The sequence below is a fragment of the Sphaerodactylus townsendi genome, linkage group LG14 (assembly GCF_021028975.2).
Source record: "Sphaerodactylus townsendi isolate TG3544 linkage group LG14, MPM_Stown_v2.3, whole genome shotgun sequence".
NCBI lineage: Eukaryota > Metazoa > Chordata > Lepidosauria > Squamata > Sphaerodactylidae > Sphaerodactylus > Sphaerodactylus townsendi.
This window is the reverse complement of record NC_059438.1, coordinates 20,212,702-20,239,169: the sequence shown is the minus strand read 5'-3', so window position 1 is coordinate 20,239,169 and position 26,468 is coordinate 20,212,702. Positions and strand designations below refer to the sequence as shown.

The 26,468-nt window shown below is 59.3% G+C and overlaps 2 protein-coding genes across 2 annotated transcripts in view; one reads left to right on the top strand and one right to left on the bottom strand.

Moving 5' to 3' along the window:
* Window positions 1-825: 825 nt before the first annotated feature.
* LOC125443707 (regulator of G protein signaling 9 binding protein) lies at window positions 826-7,474 on the bottom strand. Its single transcript, XM_048515995.1, has one exon. The coding sequence runs from the start codon at window positions 7,101-7,103 to the stop codon at window positions 6,393-6,395; it is 711 nt and encodes a 236-aa protein (XP_048371952.1). The 5' UTR covers window positions 7,104-7,474; the 3' UTR covers window positions 826-6,392.
* Window positions 7,475-7,609: 135 nt separating this feature from the next.
* The window catches only part of ANKRD27 (ankyrin repeat domain 27), a 57,789-nt gene continuing 38,930 nt past the window's right edge, over window positions 7,610-26,468 (top strand). Inside the window, exons 1-4 of the mRNA XM_048516078.1 lie at window positions 7,610-7,782; window positions 15,748-15,882; window positions 17,497-17,607; window positions 18,452-18,615. Coding sequence (XP_048372035.1) covers window positions 15,781-15,882; window positions 17,497-17,607; window positions 18,452-18,615 — 377 coding nt within the window. The 5' untranslated portion in view covers window positions 7,610-7,782; window positions 15,748-15,780. The remainder of the gene's footprint in view (window positions 7,783-15,747; window positions 15,883-17,496; window positions 17,608-18,451; window positions 18,616-26,468) is intronic.

The following is a 26,468-nucleotide window of genomic DNA, read 5'->3' as shown; positions in this document are numbered from 1 at the left end:
TCACTAGGAGCACTGCAGTCTCAGCTGTCTCCTTCACAGACTTACAACATGATTTGGGTAGTGTGAAGCCCATGCAGTAAACATGTAGTGTCAGTGTTGATCAGGCTGCTGGAGTAATTCAAGCATTATTCCCTCCTCTGAGTACTTTTACAGGAGGGCCATTCATTTCTATATGACTCACAAGTATGATGTAGCTATAATAGCTTTCTGACAAATAATATAAACACAACTGCTAAGAAATTTTGTGTGTTTGTGTGTGTTGACAATTCACCACTGACTTACGGTGGTCCCAAAGGGGTTTCAAGACAAGAGACCAACAGAGGTAGTTTGCCTTTGTCTTCCTCTGCACGACGACCCTGGTATTCCTTGGAGGGCTCCCATCCAAATACTACCCAGGCTTGACCCTGTTTAGTTTCTGAGATCTGATGAGATCAAGCTAGCCTGGGGTTATCAAGGTCAGGGCACCTTTATCCTTACGAATTAGCATATTATGCTGCAGCGTGTGTTGATCCTGTAGTGCTTTCTGAGTATTTCATTTGTCTGGAGATTGAAGCAATGTATGGAATTAACTGAACACTAATACAGTACGTTCTGGAATCTCAAGAACTTCGCACTTTGGCATTGCAGATATACAACAATAAATTCTAGTATGTGGAATTTAAGGTGACTTTCTGATCTCATGCAACATTTTGTTTTAACAGCATAGTGCCGAATTTGAGTTTTTTGGATCATCTAATCGATTCGGTATAACTATGTTTGATTGATAAGCATATGCCCAGGCATCTGTCATTTTTTAAAAGTGGCTGCTGCAAACAGACTGGCAAATTAACAGAACAGACTTTATTTTAAATAATAGCAATGGAAATTATCCCAATGGAAAGCAACATTCTTACACAAATAGAATGATGCCAGCTCATTACAATAACTTAACACTTCCACATCCACACTAAAGTGACTCTGTGACACAGACTAGAAAAAAATGGAAACAGAAAATTAAATATGCTCCCCCCCTTTTGTTCTGAATGCTTATAATTGCTGGGGCACCATCACAGCCAAAATACTTCATTTCACCATAGTCTATAAATACAGCGATCTTTGATCTATAAAAATGTATTTACAAAAACAATTCCCCCCTATGTTTTCCAATGAAAATATACATTCTTACAACAATAAAAATTGGTAAGGCTGTAAACATAGGAGAATCTTAGGCTTTAAAAAGTATTTTTAAAAGTGGTTTCAAACCAAAACCAAAACTGTGAATTAATATATTTCTTCTTACAATGTATTCAGCAGTTTGATAGAGCATAGTTCTAATGGCTGCATTACTTTTTAATTCAATATCCTTGCTTACAAACTGATATTTATTTTTTAAATAGCCAACTATAACATTGGTTAGCAATTGGGGTAGACCTCTGAAAACCCTCCAGAAGGAACTGGGGAAGTGCCAGGCTTCTGATCTTGTCAGTTACAAATGACTATACATTTGGGTTGTGATTTGGACGGCTTAAGAAGAGCAACTGGTACTAACAATCCTTCAAATATATTTCAAGTTATTTCAGAAGGATTGTTACTATACCACTCTATATCCGTCAGAAGCATCCGTCGAACTCCAAGTGGTTTCTCTCCTGTTATTTCTTAATAGTAGGGAGGTCAGATAGGAAGGAGGATTTTTCATAGGTTACTCTCCTACGAATATTCTCCTAAGAATTAGCCCCACTGAATAAAAGAGGACTTGCATCTGAGTAGACCTGCTCAGGAGTTTCAGCCTCGTGCATAGCAAACTGAACCTTCAAAAATGTAATTTTATATAACACAGGGACAGCTGATCATCTTAGTTAACTATAGGATAGGCAGCTGTGCCTATGTCACATTGTACATGCGGTCGCACTGGGCATGCTTGAGAGATTAACGTTGGGGATATTAACTAAATAGATAGTGACAATCCTATGTCACTCAAGTCTATCTTTACATTTCATGGACATTGACCTGAGCCCAGATGATAGTAGTAATGTTCTTAAGGAACAGACAAGTTAACGAGATGTAAACTTGTAGTGTGGCCTAAGAAGAACACATTTCAATCAGGAGCTGGCTTTGCACAAACTTGAAAACACTGCACCTTTTTAAAGATCATTTACCAATAAAAAAAGGGAGGAAAGCCCCATTTAGTCAAAGGAAAATATCTTCCAGTAGCAGGGTATGAGGAAAACAAGCCTGAATTGGTCACAGCAGAATAAAGAACTATCTGCCCAAGCAACATATTTTGTGGAGCCGCAGATTTACAGAGCTGCTGGACCATTTGCAAAGCAGATGGGGCATACTGACACTTTGCAAGCCTCTAAAATCTATAGAATAAATACAGGAATTAAGGTGGTGGGGATGGAAAGTGTCACAAGTCGCACCTGATTTATGACAATCCTGTAGGGTTTTCAAGGCAAGAGACTAACACAGGTGGTTTGCAATCCCTTGCTCTGCGTAGCCATCCTGAACTTTCTTGGTGGTCTCCCATCCAAATACTAACCAGGGCTGACCCCGCTTAACTTCCAAGATCTGACAAGATTAGGCTAGTTTGGGCCATCTAGGTCAGGGCACATGAATTATAGTGGGTATAAAACCTCTTGTCAGTTCCAACTGATTGTTTCAAAACTGGAATACAAGAGCGACCTTTAGCTGGGACTCCAAATAAGCAAGGAACAGCTACACTGTTGACAGCTACACTATCCAAATATGCAGAATGAAGATACTGCTGCAGTTTTCCCTCCCATGTTTAACCATGTAATCTGTCAACCACTAAGAGGCAGGCATTATGCATAAAAAGGTGCCTAGGCCACATGGTAGAATGTCCAGCCCTTGTAGTAGTGAAAATAACCATGCCCTCTCCTTGGTGAACAGTTTTCATGAAATGATCAATGGGCTCAATAGCAGCAACTTGAACCTGTGTGCGCACAGTTATTTTTAAAAGTCAGGCTCAGTAGTACCAATAAATCTACACATGCTTTTGGGGCTGTCTCTTTAGTTTCTAATAAAAAACCCAATTCCAATCCTCAACACCCCCCCCCCCTAAAAAAAAAAGCAAATCAATAAAACATAAAATAAATAATTGCTTTTGATAACTGGAATGTAATCAATGGTACAACTGCCAGTTATGTGTAGTTCTGTGACCTTTTCTTCCTTGTCTTGTTTTCCAGCTGAAGATCGCCACTAGTGCCCTAAACTGCTGTTACCTCCCCAATGAGGGAAAATTTATAATTAGACCTACTTGGGTATATTGGGGGATGGGGGGCAGTTGTCAGTGGGAAGTGTGACACAGGGAAAGAATTAATTGCCTCTTCTTCCCCGTGCCAGATCATCCTCCTTGATATCACAGACTCCACTGCTCCAGTCTTAAGAGGGAGGTTGCATGGGCATCACCGAACTCCACACCATACATAATTCTACCCTCAAGTGCATTTGCTTACTCAACACAGGACTTACTTCTGCAGGTCTACTCAGAATACTGCTCAAGATTGTTCAGTGAGGCTTACTCTCAAGAAAATGTTCTTTGTCCCACACACAAAGTCTCAGCTGGCAGCAGCCTCTGCAAAGCTGAGATTTTCTCGTTTGACCAGCAGGCTTTGCAATTGTTCCCGTAACACGCATGGTTGGTTTCGCTTCCCTGGTGAATAGCTGGCCTAAGCCAGAAGCCCTTTAATCTAAAGCACAGGTGTCAAACTCATGTCCCTCCAGATGTTATGGACTACAGTTCCCATCATCCCCTGTCAGCATGATGCTGGCAGGGGATGATGGGAACTGTAGTCCATAACATCTGGAGGGGCGCCAGTTTGACACCTATGATCTAAAGGATGTGAATCAGGGAAGATGAATGTGTCAGTTTCATATTTGCTTAGAAACTCATGACCACCCCACCCCCCACCCCACCCCAAATCTGTGCATATTTAAGTTGCTTTGGGGAGAAAGGCAGGGAAATAAATAAATAAATACATAAATAATATATCCTCCATAAATATCAATATGATGGACAACTCCATGCTGAACACACTTAACTGGAAATGCTGTGAGCTTGCATAGAATGTGATGTGTAGCAAAGGATCTGTTCTAGACTTTGACACGAGCGTGTTCCAGATTGGTCAGCAAACTGGTTTAAATCCAAATATTTTGGTTTTACTTTGTTAATAGCAGCTTAAAACTGCAGCTGTACCTAAGCATGAAAAGTTCAGTGTAGACCCCACTGAGTGAGACTGGCAGCCTATTCATATAACTGGTTACTCAGAAGTAAGTCTTACTGTACTCAGTGGGGCTCATGGAGAATTACAGCCCTGCGTCCTGATTCCATGCATGTGTACACTGAAGTTACTCCCACATTTCAATGCATGTCGTGTCACTATGCACACTTATTTGGGAGTAAGTTCCATTGAACTCAGAAATGCACATATCAAAGTGCAAAAATGTCAGCGGAGCTAGCATTTCAATCTAAAATCATTGGGACATGGTAGTTTTTTAAAAAAATAAATGGAACCGAATTCCACATGCTATAGTTAAGGTACTTGCCTTAAATATATTATTAAAATGTTTATGGCCATTCTTTCTGCCTGGATTTAAGGGGGCTAAAATTCCAAAACCATACAATAAAATCAGGAAAAACAGTACCATAATCTGTAAGGAGATGCGTTTTAGATGTAATATTTGGGTTGGAAGCTGATAAATCACAGAGCATATAAAAAGTCCAGTTATTCTGGGTGCACTTCAGAAAGGAGGGAAGATTGTCATAAGGTTTACATTCTTCTTACACTTAAGATTCTCAAGTATCACAGGACTCCTGTCAGCTGCAGGCCAAATGCTGCCATCCAAGTCACCATAAGGTATTTGGGTATGTCAAGATTATAAGATTGTTTCTAATCTTCTTGAGTCCTGCAGGCACCTATGTAAATCCCATTAAGAGATGCACATGTACAAACCTCAGACTATCAACGTGAGGCCAAGCATCTATTTGTATAGATGCTTGCATAGGGGAGATTGAACATTTACATGATTTTGAATGGCCTGTGTACCTTTTAAAAATAAAGCTACAAATTGGTTGTTGTGTGTTTTCCAGTACTGTTAAACTACAAAATGAACACAAACAGCCAACTGTGCTCATAACCCAAGATCATAATGTGACCCTGAGGTTGCAGTCAGCAAAGTCTTCAAACAAGAGCATGGGAATTTAAGACATAAGTCTTAAGTACTTATTAAGGACTCCTATTTAACTTACTTCTGAGTAAATGTGATTAGCATCTTGCTAACAGATCCATCAGTCCCACTATTCAGCTGCAGTGCACCGATCATGAAATCCAGGAAGTTGCTCATCACAATGCTGGGTTTGTTCATTAAGAAATACACTCCACTGAGGCATTCTCCAGGGTAATTAGGCATAAGACTTCAAACTTAAATGCTATCAGTGAAGTGTACGGATAGATGGAAGAAAACTCTACCGAATGCCACAAAGCCTACTGTCTGGTAGGACAAGTTAGGAATGCAGCTACTGTGGCATTTAACCCAAAGAAAAAGAAATGGGATCAGGTTACCCAAAGAAAAAGAAATGGGGTTATGCTACCCAAGAACAGGTAACAAAACAGGAGGCTGGAAAAGGATTGTCTTAAGACCTCTGAAACTGGTGCTTAACCCTTTGTTTCCCTGCAGACCTGGATTGCCTTTCATTGATTCTTGGTGCACGTAGTTCTAATCTGCAGATTATTTGGGGCTAAACACAGATGCTCAACTCTAGCTCCACAGGATAAAAATTACATGGTCACTTCCTTTTGAAGGAAAACAGATGTGTCTTCGCAGGACTCCACATCTTTTGCAGGAGAAAAAAAATTAATTTCTCAGGATCCTCCATTCTCCCACCTAATACACGCCCACCTTCGAATCCTGTGCTGTTAGTCAACAGGGACCCAAATTACAGTCTATTGGTGAATGTTTGTGTTTAGTTACTGAGAAGAGCCCTCTATAAATAGCAGTCAAATCCCTGCGCCAGCAGGCAGTTTTAATACCCATATATTATTAACCACAAAGAGCCCAGCGAACAGATGCTTGGCTCAATCGTAGGCATGCCTACTCAGAAGTAAGTCCCACGTCGCTCAGTGGGGATCATCGCCAGGTCAATGCGCACAGGCGTATTGTGCAAACAGGCGTATCTTGTATCAGTTGTTTTTTAAAGCTAGAGAATTGTAAAAAGATCTCCCCCGACCTGCCAAGGGTCTGATCAGACACCACATCACTATTCCAGCCAGAAGATCCACTCGGGTACATCCTGGGCTCACTAAACCGTTATCTGCGGATGTAAGCCCCTCACCCTCTCCCCCTGCTTGAGGAGAGGGGGAAGAAACCTTTCCCCAGGGTCTTGAATTTCAGCCTTAGGAGAGTTTTACCACGCACACGGCCAGGACCACGGCGACCAGGAGGACAGCCGTGAACACAACCCCGGCCAGCACTCTGCGAGTGTCGCAACCGGACTTGGTCTCCACTTCGATCATGCCGATGGAGGAGGCGGCCACGCTGATGGCAGAGTTGAGCTCTGCGCCGGGGTCCTGCTTGGCCTCCACCGTCCACTGCGGGACGTTGACCTTCATCTCCATCTCGTACACCATCTCGCCCACCTGGTTGATCTCGTTCTCCAGGTCCTTCAGGTCCACCTCGTCGATGTTGTGCGCGGCCTCGTACTTCATGTTCTGGACGCTCATGGCCCGGGCGGCCACGGCGGAGGTGCCCCCGCACATGCCCGTCTGCATGAGGTGCTTCTTGGGCACGTTGAGGGGGAACTCCTGGCCCAGCTCCAGGGCCCGCCGCATGTCGGTCTCCAGGATGTCCATGCAGGAGGTGAAGAGCACCCAGAGCCGCTCGAACTCGGCGCGGTCCTCCTTGCTCACCGTCTTGTCCCGCAAGGCCGCCGTCAGCTTGTTGCGGTTGGCCACGGCCAGCTCCTGGGCTTTCTGCCGGGTCTTCTTCAGCTCCTCGCGCAGGTTCTGCGAGTCCGAGGCGCCGCCGACGGTCAGCACCAGGTGCCGGTAGCAGGCGGTCACTTTGCTCAGCGCGTCCAGCAGCGCCTTGCACTCCTCCTTCGTCATGGCGCACGCCGGTCAGGGGCGCAGCGGCCGGGCTCTCACCGAGGGCGCGCCTCCTCCTCCTCCTCCTCCGTCAAGGCGAACCGCTGGACCAGCCGCCGCCGCCGGACCCGCATGGCCAGAGGGAGCCCCCCTAGCCCGCGCCGCTCACCAAGCCGTCCACTCCGCCAGCAGCCCGGGCGCTTGGAGAGGCTCTCGGGGCGCCAGGAACAGCAGCATCGCCCGGCGCCGCCGACGGCTCTCCAGCATCGCCCCCGGAGAGCTCCCCGCCTCGCCTCCCGCGACCACGGGCGCGCCGAGCCCGGCTTCAGACGCCTCCCGCAGAGCTGCGCCGGATGTGCCGCCGCCTCCTCCTCCCGAAGCGCTCTCTCGAAGGCAGCTGCCCGGCCGGCGGCGTTAAATAGCGCACAGCGGGCAGCCCCTGGCGCAGTCAGTCACATGGCGCCCGCCAGGAAGTAGCTCCCGCGCCCGGCCTCCCATGCCGCCCGCCCCGCCTGCGCCTCCAGGCTCCGCCCTCTCCGGCTGCTGAGTGAGCGGACGTGGCCTGAGCCCGGGCGGCTGGGCTGTAGGAAGAGGTAGGGCTCGGCTCGGCTGGGGGAGTGGAAGAGTCCCGCCGCTGCTGCTGCTGCTGCTGCAAAGGGGCGAGCGGGGGGTACGCGAAGCCATGCCCCCATCCTCGTGAGTACGTAATGGGAGGCGGAGGGGAAGAGGGTCTGCCCTCCCTCCCCACTAGTCCTGTCTGGGGGATGGGGGCAGCTCTGGGGTTGGGCTGCCGCGGTCGCCCAGGCCTCTCCGGGCGAAAGGGAGACGCTCCGGCAGAAGAGGGATGAAGGGGACGCAGCCGACGAAGGAAACTTCGGCCCCCGAGAGGGCGACTTTCAGAGACTTGGTCGTGACTCGGGGCCTTAAGGCTGCAGCTTGTCTCCGCCCGCCCCCCGTTAGCCTTGAAAGCGTTAAGGAGCCAGCCAGGGACCCTGCGCGCCAGCTTGCAGGTGCTGTCCAAGGGGGGCTGAGTCGAGTGGTGGCTGCATATATGTAAGCGCAGGGGTGTTTCGAGGGATCCTTCCAAAACGACCTTTTTTTGGAGGAAGCTGCGGGATGGCCCTGCCAGCTCTGGGGTTTTCCGAGTGGGGTGCACTCTACTGCTGGGGACTTCACCTGCTACTCTGGGGTAGTGAGCTTGCGGTGCGTTGAAGGTGTTTGCAAAGGAATGTAAGGAATTCTTGCGCTGCAGTTTCTGTCCATGGCGGCTCTGGATTGTTGCTGAAAGGGGCTGCCTCTTCTGAACTTTATATTGGGGTGAACTATAATTTTGGAGGGGGAAAGGGCGTGTATATGTGGGTGTTAGTAGCAACCTGTCTGCAGAGTGAATAAAGTTTACCCTACATTTTAAAACTACATGTGATCATGTAGTTTCCTGAAATGCCAAGGGTGTGATGTAGTTAACTCACTTAACTGGCTGCAATCCTGTGTGATTCAGCAAGTATGGTTTTAACAGCTTTGCAGCCCTATGCAATCTGACCATATTTATTTAGGATTAAGTCCTATGGAGCAGCATTTCCTCCTTCCTACCTGCAGGGCTTCTTAAATGGTATAAACATGACGGTGTTGTCAAAGTGTTGTCTCTTAACAAGAGCTTATAATTCGGAAGACTCCATGCAACTACTGTTTTGTTTTTGCCCAAGTAGTTTTTACTGGAACCTTAAGAAGTGCTGTGAGGAACAAAACAGTTTTTGTAAGCAGCTGCAATCAATATCCTATGGAAATCTTACTCCCCAGTAGTGGTGTTAGTAGTGGTGTTAGTAGTTTAAAAAACTTGATTTCTTGCCCTTTTCCTTACTCCTAAACTGTGGTCCTCTTCCACATGGAAACTGGAATGAACGTGGTGTTTTGGTGTTCTGCAGTTCTGGGTTCCAGTATTTAGGGCAGCAGCGCATAAAATGTTTGTGTTTACAAGAGCCACACTTCAGAAGTTAAAGCATGTTCATTGTGTGTGAGGTCACCAAAACAACATAGCAAGCATAGTTGTTCCGTGAGAAATGCTTACTCATGTACAAAGTACTTCTCTCACACTGCAGAGTGATATCAAGTCAGTGGGGCTGTGTTAAACGGTACTGCGGTCGTGTAATCTCTTTCTCAAGGATTTGTGATTGACCTGAATGCTGCTTTTGTAGTTTGTTCGCAAGGTAGAAAATTTGCCAGTGACTTAAAAAAAAAAAAATCAGCGTGTTGAATCAATGCTAGATTCATCCTTGTTGTTTCTCTGGGTTTGGAATGTGGTTATCTTGTGCTGGGATGTGAAGTACTGCAAAGGCTTATTGGCAGGCCTGGTGGGTAATATGGGGGAGTAAGCAAACCTTGGAAATCTTTAGAAAAAGATTATACATTCCTTCATATATTCAGTACAGCCTCTAGTCTCGCTTGTTTTGCATCATACTTGTTTTGCTGCCCTGTCTCTACAGCCTCAAATATAAGTAGTCTGTCTACCTGAAAAGACTTCCCTATAGCTCTTCTGAACTTCAGTACTTCATTCTCAATATCACTCTGTGCTTGATTTGTAAGTTCTGGGTTAAGTTAAACAAGAGATTGACGTTCCCCTCCACCCCAGGTTAAAGAGTGAACCACTTCTTTTCATTTCCTGCAGTGACTTGACTTATACACAACCAAATCCTAGCTATCTCAGGCAGTAGGGGAAAAAAATTGTGCTTGCTGTGAGGGATGATTGCATTACTTGCTGCCCTAACTTGCAGATAACCCAGTTCAGATTGGGAGGATGCTTTGTGGTTGAGTACCTTGACTGATGTTTGTTGTGTCAGTAATAGAGAAAGGCCAGCAGTCTCAGCAAGTTGTCAGATCTGAAGATAAATAAAGGGGACTGTGAAGATGCCAGCCACAGATGCAGGCGAAACGTCAGGAGAGAATGCTGCTAGAACACGGCCATACAGCCCGGAAACCACACAGCACCCAAAGGGGACTGTTCTTATTAAATTATGTGCTATGGATTGTAGAACTGCTTGGCTGCTTCTCTGAAGCTTGGGAGAAAATCTAGTGCAGTTATATTGGACAGGTGTCCCATAACTGAACATACTGTTTTTCACCAAAAGATCTAAGTACAACTGTAAATTCATTCGACACTTCTTCCTGGACCTTATTTGTAGTGGAATACTCTGTGAGGGTCCTGGTGCCTGCCTTGTTCTGAACCCCACTAATTCGAACAAAAAAAAATTGTATTGTCAAAGGCTTTCACGGCCGGATTCAACTGGTTGTGGTGCGTTTTCTGGGCTGTGTGGCCATGGTCTGGTAGATCTTGTTCCTAACGTTTCGCCTGCATCTGTGGCTGGCACATAGGGGCAAAAAAATCCAAACTTCACATACACGCTACAGGGGTCAGTGCTATCAGTCGCAGACCAGGAAAGGGATTTGGGCGTCTTAGTTGATAGTTCCATGGGAATGTCAACTCAATGCATGGCAGCTGTGAAAAAGGCAAACTCTATGCTGGGGATAATTAGGAAAGGAGTTGAGAATAAAACTGCAAGGATTGTCATGCCCTTTATATAAATATCGCAGCGACCGCACTTGGAGTACTGTGTTCAGTTCTGGTCGCCGCATCTCAAAAAGGATATGGAAGAGATAGAAAAAGTGCAGAGAAGGGCAACGAGGATGATTGAAGGATTGGAGCACCTTACTTATGAGGAGAGAGGCTGCAGCGTTTGGGACTCTTTAGTTTGGAGAGTAAACGCTTGAGTGGGGGATATGATTGAAGTCTATAAAATTATGCATGGGGTAGAAAATGTTGACAGAGATAAATTTTTCTCTCTTTCTCACAATATTAGAACCAGGGGGCATCCATTGAAAATGCTGGGGAGAAGAATTAGGACTAATAAAAGGAAACACTTCTTCACGCAACGTGTGATTGGTGTTTGGAATATGCTGCCACAGGAGGTGGTGTGATGGCCACTAACCTGGATAGCTTTAAAAAGGGCTTGGACAGATTTATGGAGGAGAAGTCGATCTATGGCTACCAATCTTGATCTTCCTTGATCTCAGATTGCAAATGCCTTAGCAGACCAGGTGCTCAGGAGCAGCAGCAGCAGAAGGCCATTGCTTTCACCTCCTGCATGTGAGCTCCCAAAGGCACCTGGTGGGCCATTGCGAGAAGCAGAATGCTGGACTAGATGGACTCTGGTCTGATCCAGCAGGCTAGTTCTTATGTTCTTATGGCATCTTCAGAGGTGTATCGCAGAGAAAAGTCTGTTTCACGCTGTGTCTAGTGAGAAGGGAAAGTTTAGTGGGATATATTGTCCATATCCCAGGGTGGGGAACCAATCAGTAAGTATTTGGGTGGAACTTGCTATGCAAAGGTGTGGTCGGCTGCATTGTATTGCAGGTGGGGTTGTCAGTCCATTTTTTATGTCCCGTGTTTAACAGATGTTCTGCAACTGCAGATTTTTCGGGATGGTTAAGCCGACAGTGTCTTTTGTGTTTCTTAATACGAGTCTGAATGCTGCGTTTTGTGGTTCCTATGTAGACCTTTCCACAGCTGCAGTGTATGCGATAGACTCCTGCCGAAGTGTGGGGGTCTAGCAACTGCTGTATTTTCCTGGTAGGTTTGAAGATGGTTTGTAGGTTATGTTTTTTCATCAGTTTCCCTATTTGGTCAGTGATTCCCTTGATGTATGGTAGAAATATTTTTCCTGTGGTGGGCTGTTTCTCCTCAGGCCTCCAGGTTTCTCTTGGTTTTAAAGATCTTCTGATTTCTGCTGTGGAGTAGCCATTAGCCTGCAGAGCCCAGTCTAGATGATTGACTTAATCAGGGAGGAGGTGAGGTTCACAAATTCGTTTTGTACGATCTTTCAGAGTTTTGATTATGCCCCCTTTCTGTTGTGTATGGAGTTTTTATGTAGATACCGGTCTCTCTGTGTTGGTTTCCTGTATACTGTGTGGCCCAATTGGTGGTTGGGTCTGTGAAAGATCAAGACATCTAAAAAAGGGAGTTTTCCTTCTTTTTCAGTTTCCATGCTAACTTGGATGTTTGGCTGGATGCTTTTAAGGTGGTCCAAGCAACAACACTGGTCTAAAGATACAGAGGACATTTTGGTTCAGTCTAGGAATCCTTCCAATCCAACAGGGATCTGCAACCTGCGGCTATCCATATGTTCATGGACTAAAATTCCCATCAACCCCTGCCAGCATGGCCAAGTGGCAGGGCTGATGTGAATTGTAGTCCATGAACATCTGGAGAGCCGCAGGTTGCAGACCCCTGCACTAGAAGATCATATACTGGTAAATGGGACTCTTCTGTGGATGGTTGGCAACGCAAGGGTTGCAGGTGAAAGACCTGACATTATTTAACCTTCTGGAGTATTTGTTAGAATTGGGGGGGGGCGGGGAATGGTTTATTGTTCTTCTCTGAGAAGGTTTACTTGGCCCTAATTGGCCTATCATATAGTGTTTCACAACAATACTACCCTGTTTCCCCTAATATAAGACATCCCCCAAAAATAAGACATAGTAGAGGTTTTGCTGAAATGCGAAATATAAGGCATCCCCCGAAAGTAAGACATAACAAAGTTTTTGTTTGGAAGCATGCCCGACGAACAGAACACAGGAAAAATAAGACATCCCCTGAAAATAAGACATAGCACATCTTTGGGAGCAAAAATTAATATAAGACACTGTCTTATATTCGGGGAAACACGGTATATTCTCCCATAACATCACTAGATGATTCTTGAAGGATTTCTCCACTGTGTATCCTCCAGTAGTAGTGATCCCACAATGGTCCTTATTGCTGGTTTTGTCACAACTAATGGTGGTTTTGTCACAACTAAGTAACCCTTTGAGTCACTAGCAATGACTTCATTGGCTGTGTTGTCAATGAAGGCTCTGTTTTCTTTTGTCTATAACCTCTGCAATGGGTGGTGAGGAGTTGGCTGCATTCAGCCTGTTGGAAGGATTTTGCTGGTAAAGTGGTGTGGTGTCAGGTCTTTGGAATTCTTGCCCAAGGTGGTGTCCGCATGATGCAAGAAACGAACTTACCTGCATTTTTCACGAATCTGCAATCAGAGACGGAGAGATGATGACATAGTCTGGATGTCAGGCGGGCATTACTGTTCTATTTAAATAGGACAAGAGATTTTCGAAAGGATAATGCTTTATTTGTATTGCATTCTGGAGGGGTTGGAGTTCAGAGGGCTTCTTCCCAAACTTTATCCAGATGGATAGCGAGCAGAATTAAGTTATGAGTTGGCAAAGGTCCCTTGCCTGCTGTTAATTTCTGCTCACTCAACTAGAGCACAAGCATCTTTGACAGCTTTCTGAAGTGGAGTTCAAATCCAGGAGATCTGCAGGGCAGTAACGTGGGCTTCGAGGGACACGTTCATATGATGCCACGCACTGGACCTGCAGAAGAGAAGAGACACAATAGTGGGAAAAGCAGTGTTGTGGTCAAGATTTGCTTAACCTGTGTTTTTGTGGTATGTTGAGTTAAATAAAAATATTGTTTAGAACTCATCCCAACTCTGTGATTTTGTGTAGCTTGTCAGAATCCCAACGTGGGATTGTACAGAAGACCAAAGATGAAGACAGGGTTGCACTTACCTGTGCAGGCACCCCCCCTCCTGCCCCGCTTTGAGTTGTGTGGAAGTGGTTCTCGTGGTGGCTTAGGTGGAACTGAGGGAGAGGGTGCCGAGCCGTTGGTCTTGTTCCATTAGGCGGGAACGCGAGCACGCGACCAATGACTGTTGAAACGCCCTCCTTACCTCACTTGGTTGTTGTAAGCATAGAACAGGAGAATTATGTGAGCTACCTTTGATCCCCATGAGGGAAAAAGGGGGACATAAATAGAATGACAGAGTGATGAGACATGGTGAACAGGCGTGGCATCGTCTATTAAACTTGTCCCTTGCACATAGAAAGACAACCAGGCTGGAATCTCCCTGGTATGGTACCCCTGTGTGCGAGTTCAGCGGGAGTGAGTTCCCAGGGGAAATCTCATTATAGGATTTCTACTTTATGCCCACGTTTGAAACCACTTTGTTCTTGGAAAGCAGTTCAGTATGACCATTTCTTCAGAGTTCATGGGACTGTCCCATGATGCTTGCCCGGTCAACATGAGCCAGTCTTTTATATCTCAGTCTAACCTGCTTTGCAGGGTTATTGTAAAGGTGAAATGGATCAGCTGCTTGGAGAAACATGAACTCAAATGTGAAAAGAGTATAGTTGAGTATTGTCAGGGCAATACTTGGGCCTATGCTTGTTCCTCCCTAAAACTTCCTGTTAAGCAACAAGGTAGTTCTCTCTTTGAAAACTTCCTACTTGTGCCAGTCGCTTCCTGTGCAAATGTGTAGGTTTCTGTGTCTGAAACCCAGGAGCCCTTTGCTGCTTTCCTATAGTACTTCATGCAGAATAAATGCCCTTGGAGTCTGCAGTTGAAATTCCCCAAAAGTGGACCAAGAGGATGAAGGTGCCCATAGTCACAAGACCAAATTGTTCCTCGACTCAACTCAAACCTATTCTTGCTCTTTTGCTGCTAAACGGTCAAGAGAGTTTACTTGGGATTGTGAATTCCCCACGCAGGGAATTGGAATAATATTATTGCTGTGAACTTTTCTCTCTCCCATCAAAAACTGCCATCTGGCTTGGATTTGCATTATGATCTTGTAGGATTATAGACACTGCACTTAACTAAAATAGCAGCTATCAGAAGTGTGTGCGTGCTTTAGAGCACCTATTGGGTTTTGTCTTTACCAAGTGCTAATTTTCTAGTGCCAATCTCCTGCGCTTTGAACAGCTTGAAGCTTGGTCAATGGAATTTCTTATCAATGGATACATTTAGGATTGAATTACCAAACTGATGCATGTGGCAGTTGTAGGATTGTAGCACTTCCCCCCCTTTAATTGCCTTTTCTGTGGAGTAAAGGAGAAACTTGGGGGTTTCTGCACATGGGAACTCTAGTATTCTAGTGTGATTCTCTGTTCTTTGGCCTGCTCTTTTCCATGCCTGGTACAAATCTCTGAACCGGCAGGTTTTTGCACTAGCAGCAGGAGCGGGGGTGGGTGGGGCATGTTTATAATCTGAATGGTTTAGAGATCGATGTCTTGGGTATATGATTTCTATTAATCCTGTCAAGCATCCTTCTCTTATAAAACAGTTTGGAGACACTGCATTGTTTCGGAGACCTTTATGAAGAAAGATACATAATCAAGACATTCTTTAGGAATCTTGTGACATGGAAAACGGAGCTCTTGCTTCCAACTACTAATAGCCTTAACTTGCTGATGAAAGCAAGTTTTGCTCTGGACTCTTGCAGCATGCTTATATGGGAACCCTACGTTTTTAGAAACTGAGACCAATGTGAACATAGTTAATGCTATAGAAATGTCTCATGTTGAGTCAGTGGGATTTTTGGAAGGCTGATACACTAATGATGACAATTTCATAATATCAAATATGGCTTTGGTTAATTCCACAGCAAAGTGGTGGACCTGTCTGTTCAGTCAAACATGGTACTGAATGGGTTTTGCAGTCACAAGACTGAAATGACTTCTGAAAAGAATCAGAATAGCAGCTTGTAGACCATTGTCTGTCTTCCCTGAGACACATTTTTGGGGAGGGTCTGAAAATAACAATTTCCCTTCTATTCAGGAAGTCTTTGCTTGGGGATACTTGAAGGCCCATATGGCTGTGTATGACGAAGACCTCCTGAAGAATCCTTTTTATCTGGCTCTTCAGAAACGACGTCCTGATCTCTGCAAGAAAGTGGCTGAAGTCCATGGAATTGTAAGTAAAAGAAATAGAATTCTGCATAGTCTCGGAAGTAGAATTTCATGTTGTTTGGGGCGAGTTGACACTGAACTAAATACCCTTTCCCTGTGGTAGTGGTTTGTGTACAAAGTTATGTTAACTCAAGTGGTACGCTTTTTCACGTCGTTATGCCATCGCTGGAGAGAACTGACAGATGTATTGCATGGTCACTGTACGTGATGGGGAGATGGGTACTTACTGCAGGGAGGGTCTGATCTTCGTTGCCATGTAACGATGCAACCAAAAAGCATGCATCACACCATGGTGACACTCTAGCATTCATGCAAACTCTGTGTTTCTGGGTCCTGCTGGAAGTGATTTAATTGCATGGTGATGAAGATCACTCTTCTTCTCCCCCCCCCCCACCCCACCCCCCAGTTTTACGGGCCCTGCTTCTGCCTATTAACTAGATGAGTGGCGGCAGACTTTGCCAGCAATTACCTGCAGCCTGTCTGCCATATGTTCCTTAGCAGTTGCTGGTACTCTCATGCGTTGAACTAAGGATTACGTGGCTTACCATACAGCTTTATGGTTTTGTACTGTGTAATGACTTAAGGATTTCAGCAGCCAGCTCTGTTGTAGGAGGCCAGTGTCTTTCCAAGTGCTCTGGCTTTCAGTAAGGTTTCTGGCAGAGAAAATGCTTCTTTGGTCTTTATACGCGGTTTGTGGAACTCCCTCTTGATCTGTGGCTCATGGTTGCAAGATTTAATGGCATATATAAGTGCAGAACGGCACTTTCCCACGAATCCTTTGAAGCTTGTATGGCTTAGTGATAGACTGAGTGCTTTCACTGCAGAAGATTACAGGTTTAAATCTCCAGTCAAGACATCTCTGCCAGTGGCCATTAGGAAACATGTTTTGGAGCCAAGACTATATAGCTGGTTCTTACGGTGATCTGCACTAGCTGGCTAGCTGGACCACTGGGTCTCATGAGCATTAAAAGTCCTTTATTCACATAGAAGGTATTTTGCCAGATGGCAATTTTTGTTCTCTTTTTAATATCCGGTAAAAGACTGCCCTGTATGTTCATTCTTTTGGTGGTTTAGGATTTTTGGAGGGTTGGGGGTGTTCTGGATTCTACTTTGCACTTGCTAGTTATGTCTCTTCAGTTGGTGTTAGAACTCCCAGGAATTCTTATGCAGCTATTTTAACTATTAACTCAGTTAATAATTGAGAGCCAGTGTGGTGTAGTGGTTAAGAGCAGGTGCTCTCTAATCTGGAGAACCGGGTTTGATTCCCCACTCTGCCACTTGAACTGTGGAGGCTTACCTGGTGAACCAGACTAGCTTGTTCACTCCAGCACATGCCAGCTGGATGACCTTGGCCTAGTCACAGTTCTTCAGAGCTCTCTCAGCGCCACCCACCTCACAGGGTGTTAGTTGTGAGGAGGGAAAGGGCAAGGAGATTGTAAGCCCCTTTGAGTCTCCTACAGGAGAGAAAGGGAGGATATAAATCCAAACTCCTCCCCCTCTTCCTCCTCCTCCTCCTCCTCCTCCTTCTTCTTTCTTTCCTTCTTAATAGTATGCCCCAGCAAAATGTAGCTATGGCTTGGGATATGTGTCCGTAACAATGTGTTTACTATTTCTTTAGGTCCTAGTACCGTGCAAAGGAAGTCTTTCAAGCAGCATCTTCTCAACTTGCCAGTTTGACTCTTATGTTCTCCAACCAGCAGAAGAGAACTTCCAGACTTTGAATGGAAAGGTACATAGCAGTTAATTGCAGTATTACAACAAATCTTGCCTTGACAATAGCAGATGCCTAAACCCAACTGGTCTGGTGCAAGCTCACTTACATCAGGGAACAGATGAACTATCAATAACAACTTAGATCAAGCTATTTCATGCCATGCTAGTCCCCATTATTAAGTTAGGGTACGAAAGCTGGACAGTGAAGAGAGCGGACAGGAAGAAAGTAGAGTCCTTTGAAACGTGATTGGAAGAGCTTAACAGACACTGTGGACCACCAAAAGAACCCCTCAAGTAAATCTTGATCAAATCAAGTCTGAATGGTTCCTAGAAGCTGAAGTGATTAAACTGAGGGTGTCGTGCCTTGGTCACATAATGAGGAGACAAGAGCCCTTGGAAAAGTAATTCTAGGGGAAAGTGGAAGACATCAGGAAGAAGACCAACATGAGATGGAATGACTCTATAAAGAAAGCCATGACCTCACTTTGAAAGACTTGAGCAAGGTGGTTAATTAATAGGATGTTTTGGAAGACGTTGATTCATAGGGTTGCCATGAGTCGTAAGTGACTTGGCGGTGCTTAGTGCGCACGCGCACACACACACAAAACACCTCTGGAGTAATAATTCAAGAGTCCCAGAAGGAACGCCTAATTATTCTTATCCTAAAAACCATATTTAAATTTTCTATTTAGCCATACGTTGCAAGGGTGTCCTCTGCAGTGCCATGTTGGTGGAACTTTGGCATATCTGCATCTAGACAACTTGGTGGACAAGGTTTACCTTTAAGTGCTAGCTATTCCTATTTCTTTATATGTGCGAACTGCAAAATGCTCCATCTTGGCCTTGTTTCCTGTCTGTAGGAAATCTCTATTCAAGGAAATCTGATCGTACTTGGGACTGGTTTCAATCATCGTCGCTCAGTTCCTGTCCTTTTTGAGGAAACTTTCTACAATGAGCAAGAGGAGAGCTTTAGTATCCTATGCTTAGCTCATTCTCTAGAAAAAAATGAAAGCGTAGGTGAGTCGTGATACCTGTGTCTTGGTCTCCCCTTTCCCCCTATATCCGTGGTGGTGAACCTTTGGCACTCCAGATGTTATGGACTACAATTCCCATCAGCCCCTGCCAGCATGGCCATGCTGGCAGGGGCTGTGGGGGGTGGGGGGGGGGGGGGGGGGGGGGGGGGGGGGGGTGGGGGGGAGGGGGGGGGGGGGGGCTGGGGGATGGTGGGAAGTGGAGGTGGAGGGCTGGGGGATGGTGGGAAGTGGAGGTGGAGGGCTGGGGGAGGGGGGGAGGGGGGGGGGGGGGGGGGGGGGGGGGGGGGGGGGGGGGGGGGGGGGGGGGGGGGGGGGGGGGGGGGGGGGTGGGGGTGGGGGGGGGGGGGGTGGGGGGGGGGGGGGGAGGGGGGGGGGGGGGGTGGGGGGGGGGGGGGGTGGGGGGGGGGGGGGGTGGGGGGGGGGGGGGGTGGGGGGGGGGGGGGGTGGGGGGGGGGGGGGGTGGGGGGGGGGGGGGGTGGGGGGGGGGGGGGGTGGGGGGGGGGGGGGGTGGGGGGGGGGGGGGGTGGGGGGGGGGGGGGGTGGGGGGGGGGGGGGGTGGGGGGGGGGGGGGGTGGGGGGGGGGGGGGGTGGGGGGGGGGGGGGGTGGGGGGGGGGGGGGGTGGGGGGGGGGGGGGGTGGGGGGGGGGGGGGGTGGGGGGGGGGGGGGGTGGGGGGGGGGGGGGGTGGGGGGGGGGGGGGGTGGGGGGGGGGGGGGGTGGGGGGGGGGGGGGGTGGGGGGGGGGGGGGGTGGGGGGGGGGGGGGGTGGGGGGGGGGGGGGGTGGGGGGGGGGGGGGGTGGGGGGGGGGGGGGGTGGGGGGGGGGGGGGGTGGGGGGGGGGGGGGGTGGGGGGGGGGGGGGGTGGGGGGGGGGGGGGGTGGGGGGGGGGGGGGGTGGGGGGGGGGGGGGGTGGGGGGGGGGGGGGGTGGGGGGGGGGGGGGGTGGGGGGGGGGGGGGGTGGGGGGGGGGGGGGGTGGGGGGGGGGGGGGGTGGGGGGGGGGGGGGGTGGGGGGGGGGGGGGGTGGGGGGGGGGGGGGGTGGGGGGGGGGGGGGGTGGGGGGGGGGGGGGGTGGGGGGGGGGGGGGGTGGGGGGGGGGGGGGGTGGGGGGGGGGGGGGGTGGGGGGGGGGGGGGGTGGGGGGGGGGGGGGGTGGGGGGGGGGGGGGGTGGGGGGGGGGGGGGGTGGGGGGGGGGGGGGGTGGGGGGGGGGGGGGGTGGGGGGGGGGGGGGGTGGGGGGGGGGGGGGGTGGGGGGGGGGGGGGGTGGGGGGGGGGGGGGGTGGGGGGGGGGGGGGGTGGGGGGGGGGGGGGGTGGGGGGGGGGGGGGGTGGGGGGGGGGGGGGGTGGGGGGGGGGGGGGGTGGGGGGGGGGGGGGGTGGGGGGGGGGGGGGGTGGGGGGGGGGGGGGGTGGGGGGGGGGGGGGGTGGGGGGGGGGGGGGGTGGGGGGGGGGGGGGGTGGGGGGGGGGGGGGGTGGGGGGGGGGGGGGGTGGGGGGGGGGGGGGGTGGGGGGGGGGGGGGGTGGGGGGGGGGGGGGGTGGGGGGGGGGGGGGGTGGGGGGGGGGGGGGGTGGGGGGGGGGGGGGGTGGGGGGGGGGGGGGGTGGGGGGGGGGGGGGGTGGGGGGGGGGGGGGGTGGGGGGGGGGGGGGGTGGGGGGGGGGGGGGGTGGGGGGGGGGGGGGGTGGGGGGGGGGGGGGGTGGGGGGGGGGGGGGGTGGGGGGGGGGGGGGGTGGGGGGGGGGGGGGGTGGGGGGGGGGGGGGGTGGGGGGGGGGGGGGGTGGGGGGGGGGGGGGGTGGGGGGGGGGGGGGGTGGGGGGGGGGGGGGGTGGGGGGGGGGGGGGGTGGGGGGGGGGGGGGGTGGGGGGGGGGGGGGGTGGGGGGGGGGGGGGGTGGGGGGGGGGGGGGGTGGGGGGGGGGGGGGGTGGGGGGGGGGGGGGGTGGGGGGGGGGGGGGGTGGGGGGGGGGGGGGGTGGGGGGGGGGGGGGGTGGGGGGGGGGGGGGGTGGGGGGGGGGGGGGGTGGGGGGGGGGGGGGGTGGGGGGGGGGGGGGGTGGGGGGGGGGGGGGGTGGGGGGGGGGGGGGGTGGGGGGGGGGGGGGGTGGGGGGGGGGGGGGGTGGGGGGGGGGGGGGGTGGGGGGGGGGGGGGGTGGGGGGGGGGGGGGGTGGGGGGGGGGGGGGGTGGGGGGGGGGGGGGGTGGGGGGGGGGGGGGGTGGGGGGGGGGGGGGGTGGGGGGGGGGGGGGGTGGGGGGGGGGGGGGGTGGGGGGGGGGGGGGGTGGGGGGGGGGGGGGGTGGGGGGGGGGGGGGGTGGGGGGGGGGGGGGGTGGGGGGGGGGGGGGGTGGGGGGGGGGGGGGGTGGGGGGGGGGGGGGGTGGGGGGGGGGGGGGGTGGGGGGGGGGGGGGGTGGGGGGGGGGGGGGGTGGGGGGGGGGGGGGGTGGGGGGGGGGGGGGGTGGGGGGGGGGGGGGGTGGGGGGGGGGGGGGGTGGGGGGGGGGGGGGGTGGGGGGGGGGGGGGGTGGGGGGGGGGGGGGGTGGGGGGGGGGGGGGGTGGGGGGGGGGGGGGGTGGGGGGGGGGGGGGGTGGGGGGGGGGGGGGGTGGGGGGGGGGGGGGGTGGGGGGGGGGGGGGGTGGGGGGGGGGGGGGGTGGGGGGGGGGGGGGGTGGGGGGGGGGGGGGGTGGGGGGGGGGGGGGGTGGGGGGGGGGGGGGGTGGGGGGGGGGGGGGGTGGGGGGGGGGGGGGGTGGGGGGGGGGGGGGGTGGGGGGGGGGGGGGGTGGGGGGGGGGGGGGGTGGGGGGGGGGGGGGGTGGGGGGGGGGGGGGGTGGGGGGGGGGGGGGGTGGGGGGGGGGGGGGGTGGGGGGGGGGGGGGGTGGGGGGGGGGGGGGGTGGGGGGGGGGGGGGGTGGGGGGGGGGGGGGGTGGGGGGGGGGGGGGGTGGGGGGGGGGGGGGGTGGGGGGGGGGGGGGGTGGGGGGGGGGGGGGGTGGGGGGGGGGGGGGGTGGGGGGGGGGGGGGGTGGGGGGGGGGGGGGGTGGGGGGGGGGGGGGGTGGGGGGGGGGGGGGGTGGGGGGGGGGGGGGGTGGGGGGGGGGGGGGGTGGGGGGGGGGGGGGGTGGGGGGGGGGGGGGGTGGGGGGGGGGGGGGGTGGGGGGGGGGGGGGGTGGGGGGGGGGGGGGGTGGGGGGGGGGGGGGGTGGGGGGGGGGGGGGGTGGGGGGGGGGGGGGGTGGGGGGGGGGGGGGGTGGGGGGGGGGGGGGGTGGGGGGGGGGGGGGGTGGGGGGGGGGGGGGGTGGGGGGGGGGGGGGGTGGGGGGGGGGGGGGGTGGGGGGGGGGGGGGGTGGGGGGGGGGGGGGGTGGGGGGGGGGGGGGGTGGGGGGGGGGGGGGGTGGGGGGGGGGGGGGGTGGGGGGGGGGGGGGGTGGGGGGGGGGGGGGGTGGGGGGGGGGGGGGGTGGGGGGGGGGGGGGGTGGGGGGGGGGGGGGGTGGGGGGGGGGGGGGGTGGGGGGGGGGGGGGGTGGGGGGGGGGGGGGGTGGGGGGGGGGGGGGGTGGGGGGGGGGGGGGGTGGGGGGGGGGGGGGGTGGGGGGGGGGGGGGGTGGGGGGGGGGGGGGGTGGGGGGGGGGGGGGGTGGGGGGGGGGGGGGGTGGGGGGGGGGGGGGGTGGGGGGGGGGGGGGGTGGGGGGGGGGGGGGGTGGGGGGGGGGGGGGGTGGGGGGGGGGGGGGGTGGGGGGGGGGGGGGGTGGGGGGGGGGGGGGGTGGGGGGGGGGGGGGGTGGGGGGGGGGGGGGGTGGGGGGGGGGGGGGGTGGGGGGGGGGGGGGGTGGGGGGGGGGGGGGGTGGGGGGGGGGGGGGGTGGGGGGGGGGGGGGGTGGGGGGGGGGGGGGGTGGGGGGGGGGGGGGGTGGGGGGGGGGGGGGGTGGGGGGGGGGGGGGGTGGGGGGGGGGGGGGGTGGGGGGGGGGGGGGGTGGGGGGGGGGGGGGGTGGGGGGGGGGGGGGGTGGGGGGGGGGGGGGGTGGGGGGGGGGGGGGGTGGGGGGGGGGGGGGGTGGGGGGGGGGGGGGGTGGGGGGGGGGGGGGGTGGGGGGGGGGGGGGGTGGGGGGGGGGGGGGGTGGGGGGGGGGGGGGGTGGGGGGGGGGGGGGGTGGGGGGGGGGGGGGGTGGGGGGGGGGGGGGGTGGGGGGGGGGGGGGGTGGGGGGGGGGGGGGGTGGGGGGGGGGGGGGGTGGGGGGGGGGGGGGGTGGGGGGGGGGGGGGGTGGGGGGGGGGGGGGGTGGGGGGGGGGGGGGGTGGGGGGGGGGGGGGGTGGGGGGGGGGGGGGGTGGGGGGGGGGGGGGGTGGGGGGGGGGGGGGGTGGGGGGGGGGGGGGGTGGGGGGGGGGGGGGGTGGGGGGGGGGGGGGGTGGGGGGGGGGGGGGGTGGGGGGGGGGGGGGGTGGGGGGGGGGGGGGGTGGGGGGGGGGGGGGGTGGGGGGGGGGGGGGGTGGGGGGGGGGGGGGGTGGGGGGGGGGGGGGGTGGGGGGGGGGGGGGGTGGGGGGGGGGGGGGGTGGGGGGGGGGGGGGGTGGGGGGGGGGGGGGGTGGGGGGGGGGGGGGGTGGGGGGGGGGGGGGGTGGGGGGGGGGGGGGGTGGGGGGGGGGGGGGGTGGGGGGGGGGGGGGGTGGGGGGGGGGGGGGGTGGGGGGGGGGGGGGGTGGGGGGGGGGGGGGGTGGGGGGGGGGGGGGGTGGGGGGGGGGGGGGGTGGGGGGGGGGGGGGGTGGGGGGGGGGGGGGGTGGGGGGGGGGGGGGGTGGGGGGGGGGGGGGGTGGGGGGGGGGGGGGGTGGGGGGGGGGGGGGGTGGGGGGGGGGGGGGGTGGGGGGGGGGGGGGGTGGGGGGGGGGGGGGGTGGGGGGGGGGGGGGGTGGGGGGGGGGGGGGGTGGGGGGGGGGGGGGGTGGGGGGGGGGGGGGGTGGGGGGGGGGGGGGGTGGGGGGGGGGGGGGGTGGGGGGGGGGGGGGGTGGGGGGGGGGGGGGGTGGGGGGGGGGGGGGGTGGGGGGGGGGGGGGGTGGGGGGGGGGGGGGGTGGGGGGGGGGGGGGGTGGGGGGGGGGGGGGGTGGGGGGGGGGGGGGGTGGGGGGGGGGGGGGGTGGGGGGGGGGGGGGGTGGGGGGGGGGGGGGGTGGGGGGGGGGGGGGGTGGGGGGGGGGGGGGGTGGGGGGGGGGGGGGGTGGGGGGGGGGGGGGGTGGGGGGGGGGGGGGGTGGGGGGGGGGGGGGGTGGGGGGGGGGGGGGGTGGGGGGGGGGGGGGGTGGGGGGGGGGGGGGGTGGGGGGGGGGGGGGGTGGGGGGGGGGGGGGGTGGGGGGGGGGGGGGGTGGGGGGGGGGGGGGGTGGGGGGGGGGGGGGGTGGGGGGGGGGGGGGGTGGGGGGGGGGGGGGGTGGGGGGGGGGGGGGGTGGGGGGGGGGGGGGGTGGGGGGGGGGGGGGGTGGGGGGGGGGGGGGGTGGGGGGGGGGGGGGGTGGGGGGGGGGGGGGGTGGGGGGGGGGGGGGGTGGGGGGGGGGGGGGGTGGGGGGGGGGGGGGGTGGGGGGGGGGGGGGGTGGGGGGGGGGGGGGGTGGGGGGGGGGGGGGGTGGGGGGGGGGGGGGGTGGGGGGGGGGGGGGGTGGGGGGGGGGGGGGGTGGGGGGGGGGGGGGGTGGGGGGGGGGGGGGGTGGGGGGGGGGGGGGGTGGGGGGGGGGGGGGGTGGGGGGGGGGGGGGGTGGGGGGGGGGGGGGGTGGGGGGGGGGGGGGGTGGGGGGGGGGGGGGGTGGGGGGGGGGGGGGGTGGGGGGGGGGGGGGGTGGGGGGGGGGGGGGGTGGGGGGGGGGGGGGGTGGGGGGGGGGGGGGGTGGGGGGGGGGGGGGGTGGGGGGGGGGGGGGGTGGGGGGGGGGGGGGGTGGGGGGGGGGGGGGGTGGGGGGGGGGGGGGGTGGGGGGGGGGGGGGGTGGGGGGGGGGGGGGGTGGGGGGGGGGGGGGGTGGGGGGGGGGGGGGGTGGGGGGGGGGGGGGGTGGGGGGGGGGGGGGGTGGGGGGGGGGGGGGGTGGGGGGGGGGGGGGGTGGGGGGGGGGGGGGGTGGGGGGGGGGGGGGGTGGGGGGGGGGGGGGGTGGGGGGGGGGGGGGGTGGGGGGGGGGGGGGGTGGGGGGGGGGGGGGGTGGGGGGGGGGGGGGGTGGGGGGGGGGGGGGGTGGGGGGGGGGGGGGGTGGGGGGGGGGGGGGGTGGGGGGGGGGGGGGGTGGGGGGGGGGGGGGGTGGGGGGGGGGGGGGGTGGGGGGGGGGGGGGGTGGGGGGGGGGGGGGGTGGGGGGGGGGGGGGGTGGGGGGGGGGGGGGGTGGGGGGGGGGGGGGGTGGGGGGGGGGGGGGGTGGGGGGGGGGGGGGGTGGGGGGGGGGGGGGGTGGGGGGGGGGGGGGGTGGGGGGGGGGGGGGGTGGGGGGGGGGGGGGGTGGGGGGGGGGGGGGGTGGGGGGGGGGGGGGGTGGGGGGGGGGGGGGGTGGGGGGGGGGGGGGGTGGGGGGGGGGGGGGGTGGGGGGGGGGGGGGGTGGGGGGGGGGGGGGGTGGGGGGGGGGGGGGGTGGGGGGGGGGGGGGGTGGGGGGGGGGGGGGGTGGGGGGGGGGGGGGGTGGGGGGGGGGGGGGGTGGGGGGGGGGGGGGGTGGGGGGGGGGGGGGGTGGGGGGGGGGGGGGGTGGGGGGGGGGGGGGGTGGGGGGGGGGGGGGGTGGGGGGGGGGGGGGGTGGGGGGGGGGGGGGGTGGGGGGGGGGGGGGGTGGGGGGGGGGGGGGGTGGGGGGGGGGGGGGGTGGGGGGGGGGGGGGGTGGGGGGGGGGGGGGGTGGGGGGGGGGGGGGGTGGGGGGGGGGGGGGGTGGGGGGGGGGGGGGGTGGGGGGGGGGGGGGGTGGGGGGGGGGGGGGGTGGGGGGGGGGGGGGGTGGGGGGGGGGGGGGGTGGGGGGGGGGGGGGGTGGGGGGGGGGGGGGGTGGGGGGGGGGGGGGGTGGGGGGGGGGGGGGGTGGGGGGGGGGGGGGGTGGGGGGGGGGGGGGGTGGGGGGGGGGGGGGGTGGGGGGGGGGGGGGGTGGGGGGGGGGGGGGGTGGGGGGGGGGGGGGGTGGGGGGGGGGGGGGGTGGGGGGGGGGGGGGGTGGGGGGGGGGGGGGGTGGGGGGGGGGGGGGGTGGGGGGGGGGGGGGGTGGGGGGGGGGGGGGGTGGGGGGGGGGGGGGGTGGGGGGGGGGGGGGGTGGGGGGGGGGGGGGGTGGGGGGGGGGGGGGGTGGGGGGGGGGGGGGGTGGGGGGGGGGGGGGGTGGGGGGGGGGGGGGGTGGGGGGGGGGGGGGGTGGGGGGGGGGGGGGGTGGGGGGGGGGGGGGGTGGGGGGGGGGGGGGGTGGGGGGGGGGGGGGGTGGGGGGGGGGGGGGGTGGGGGGGGGGGGGGGTGGGGGGGGGGGGGGGTGGGGGGGGGGGGGGGTGGGGGGGGGGGGGGGTGGGGGGGGGGGGGGGTGGGGGGGGGGGGGGGTGGGGGGGGGGGGGGGTGGGGGGGGGGGGGGGTGGGGGGGGGGGGGGGTGGGGGGGGGGGGGGGTGGGGGGGGGGGGGGGTGGGGGGGGGGGGGGGTGGGGGGGGGGGGGGGTGGGGGGGGGGGGGGGTGGGGGGGGGGGGGGGTGGGGGGGGGGGGGGGTGGGGGGGGGGGGGGGTGGGGGGGGGGGGGGGTGGGGGGGGGGGGGGGTGGGGGGGGGGGGGGGTGGGGGGGGGGGGGGGTGGGGGGGGGGGGGGGTGGGGGGGGGGGGGGGTGGGGGGGGGGGGGGGTGGGGGGGGGGGGGGGTGGGGGGGGGGGGGGGTGGGGGGGGGGGGGGGTGGGGGGGGGGGGGGGTGGGGGG

Bases quoted from the DNA above. Each gene is read 5' to 3' on its own strand.
- LOC125443707 (XM_048515995.1), bottom strand. From the start codon at position 7,103: ATGACGAAGGAGGAGTGCAAGGCGCTGCTGGACGCGCTGAGCAAAGTG.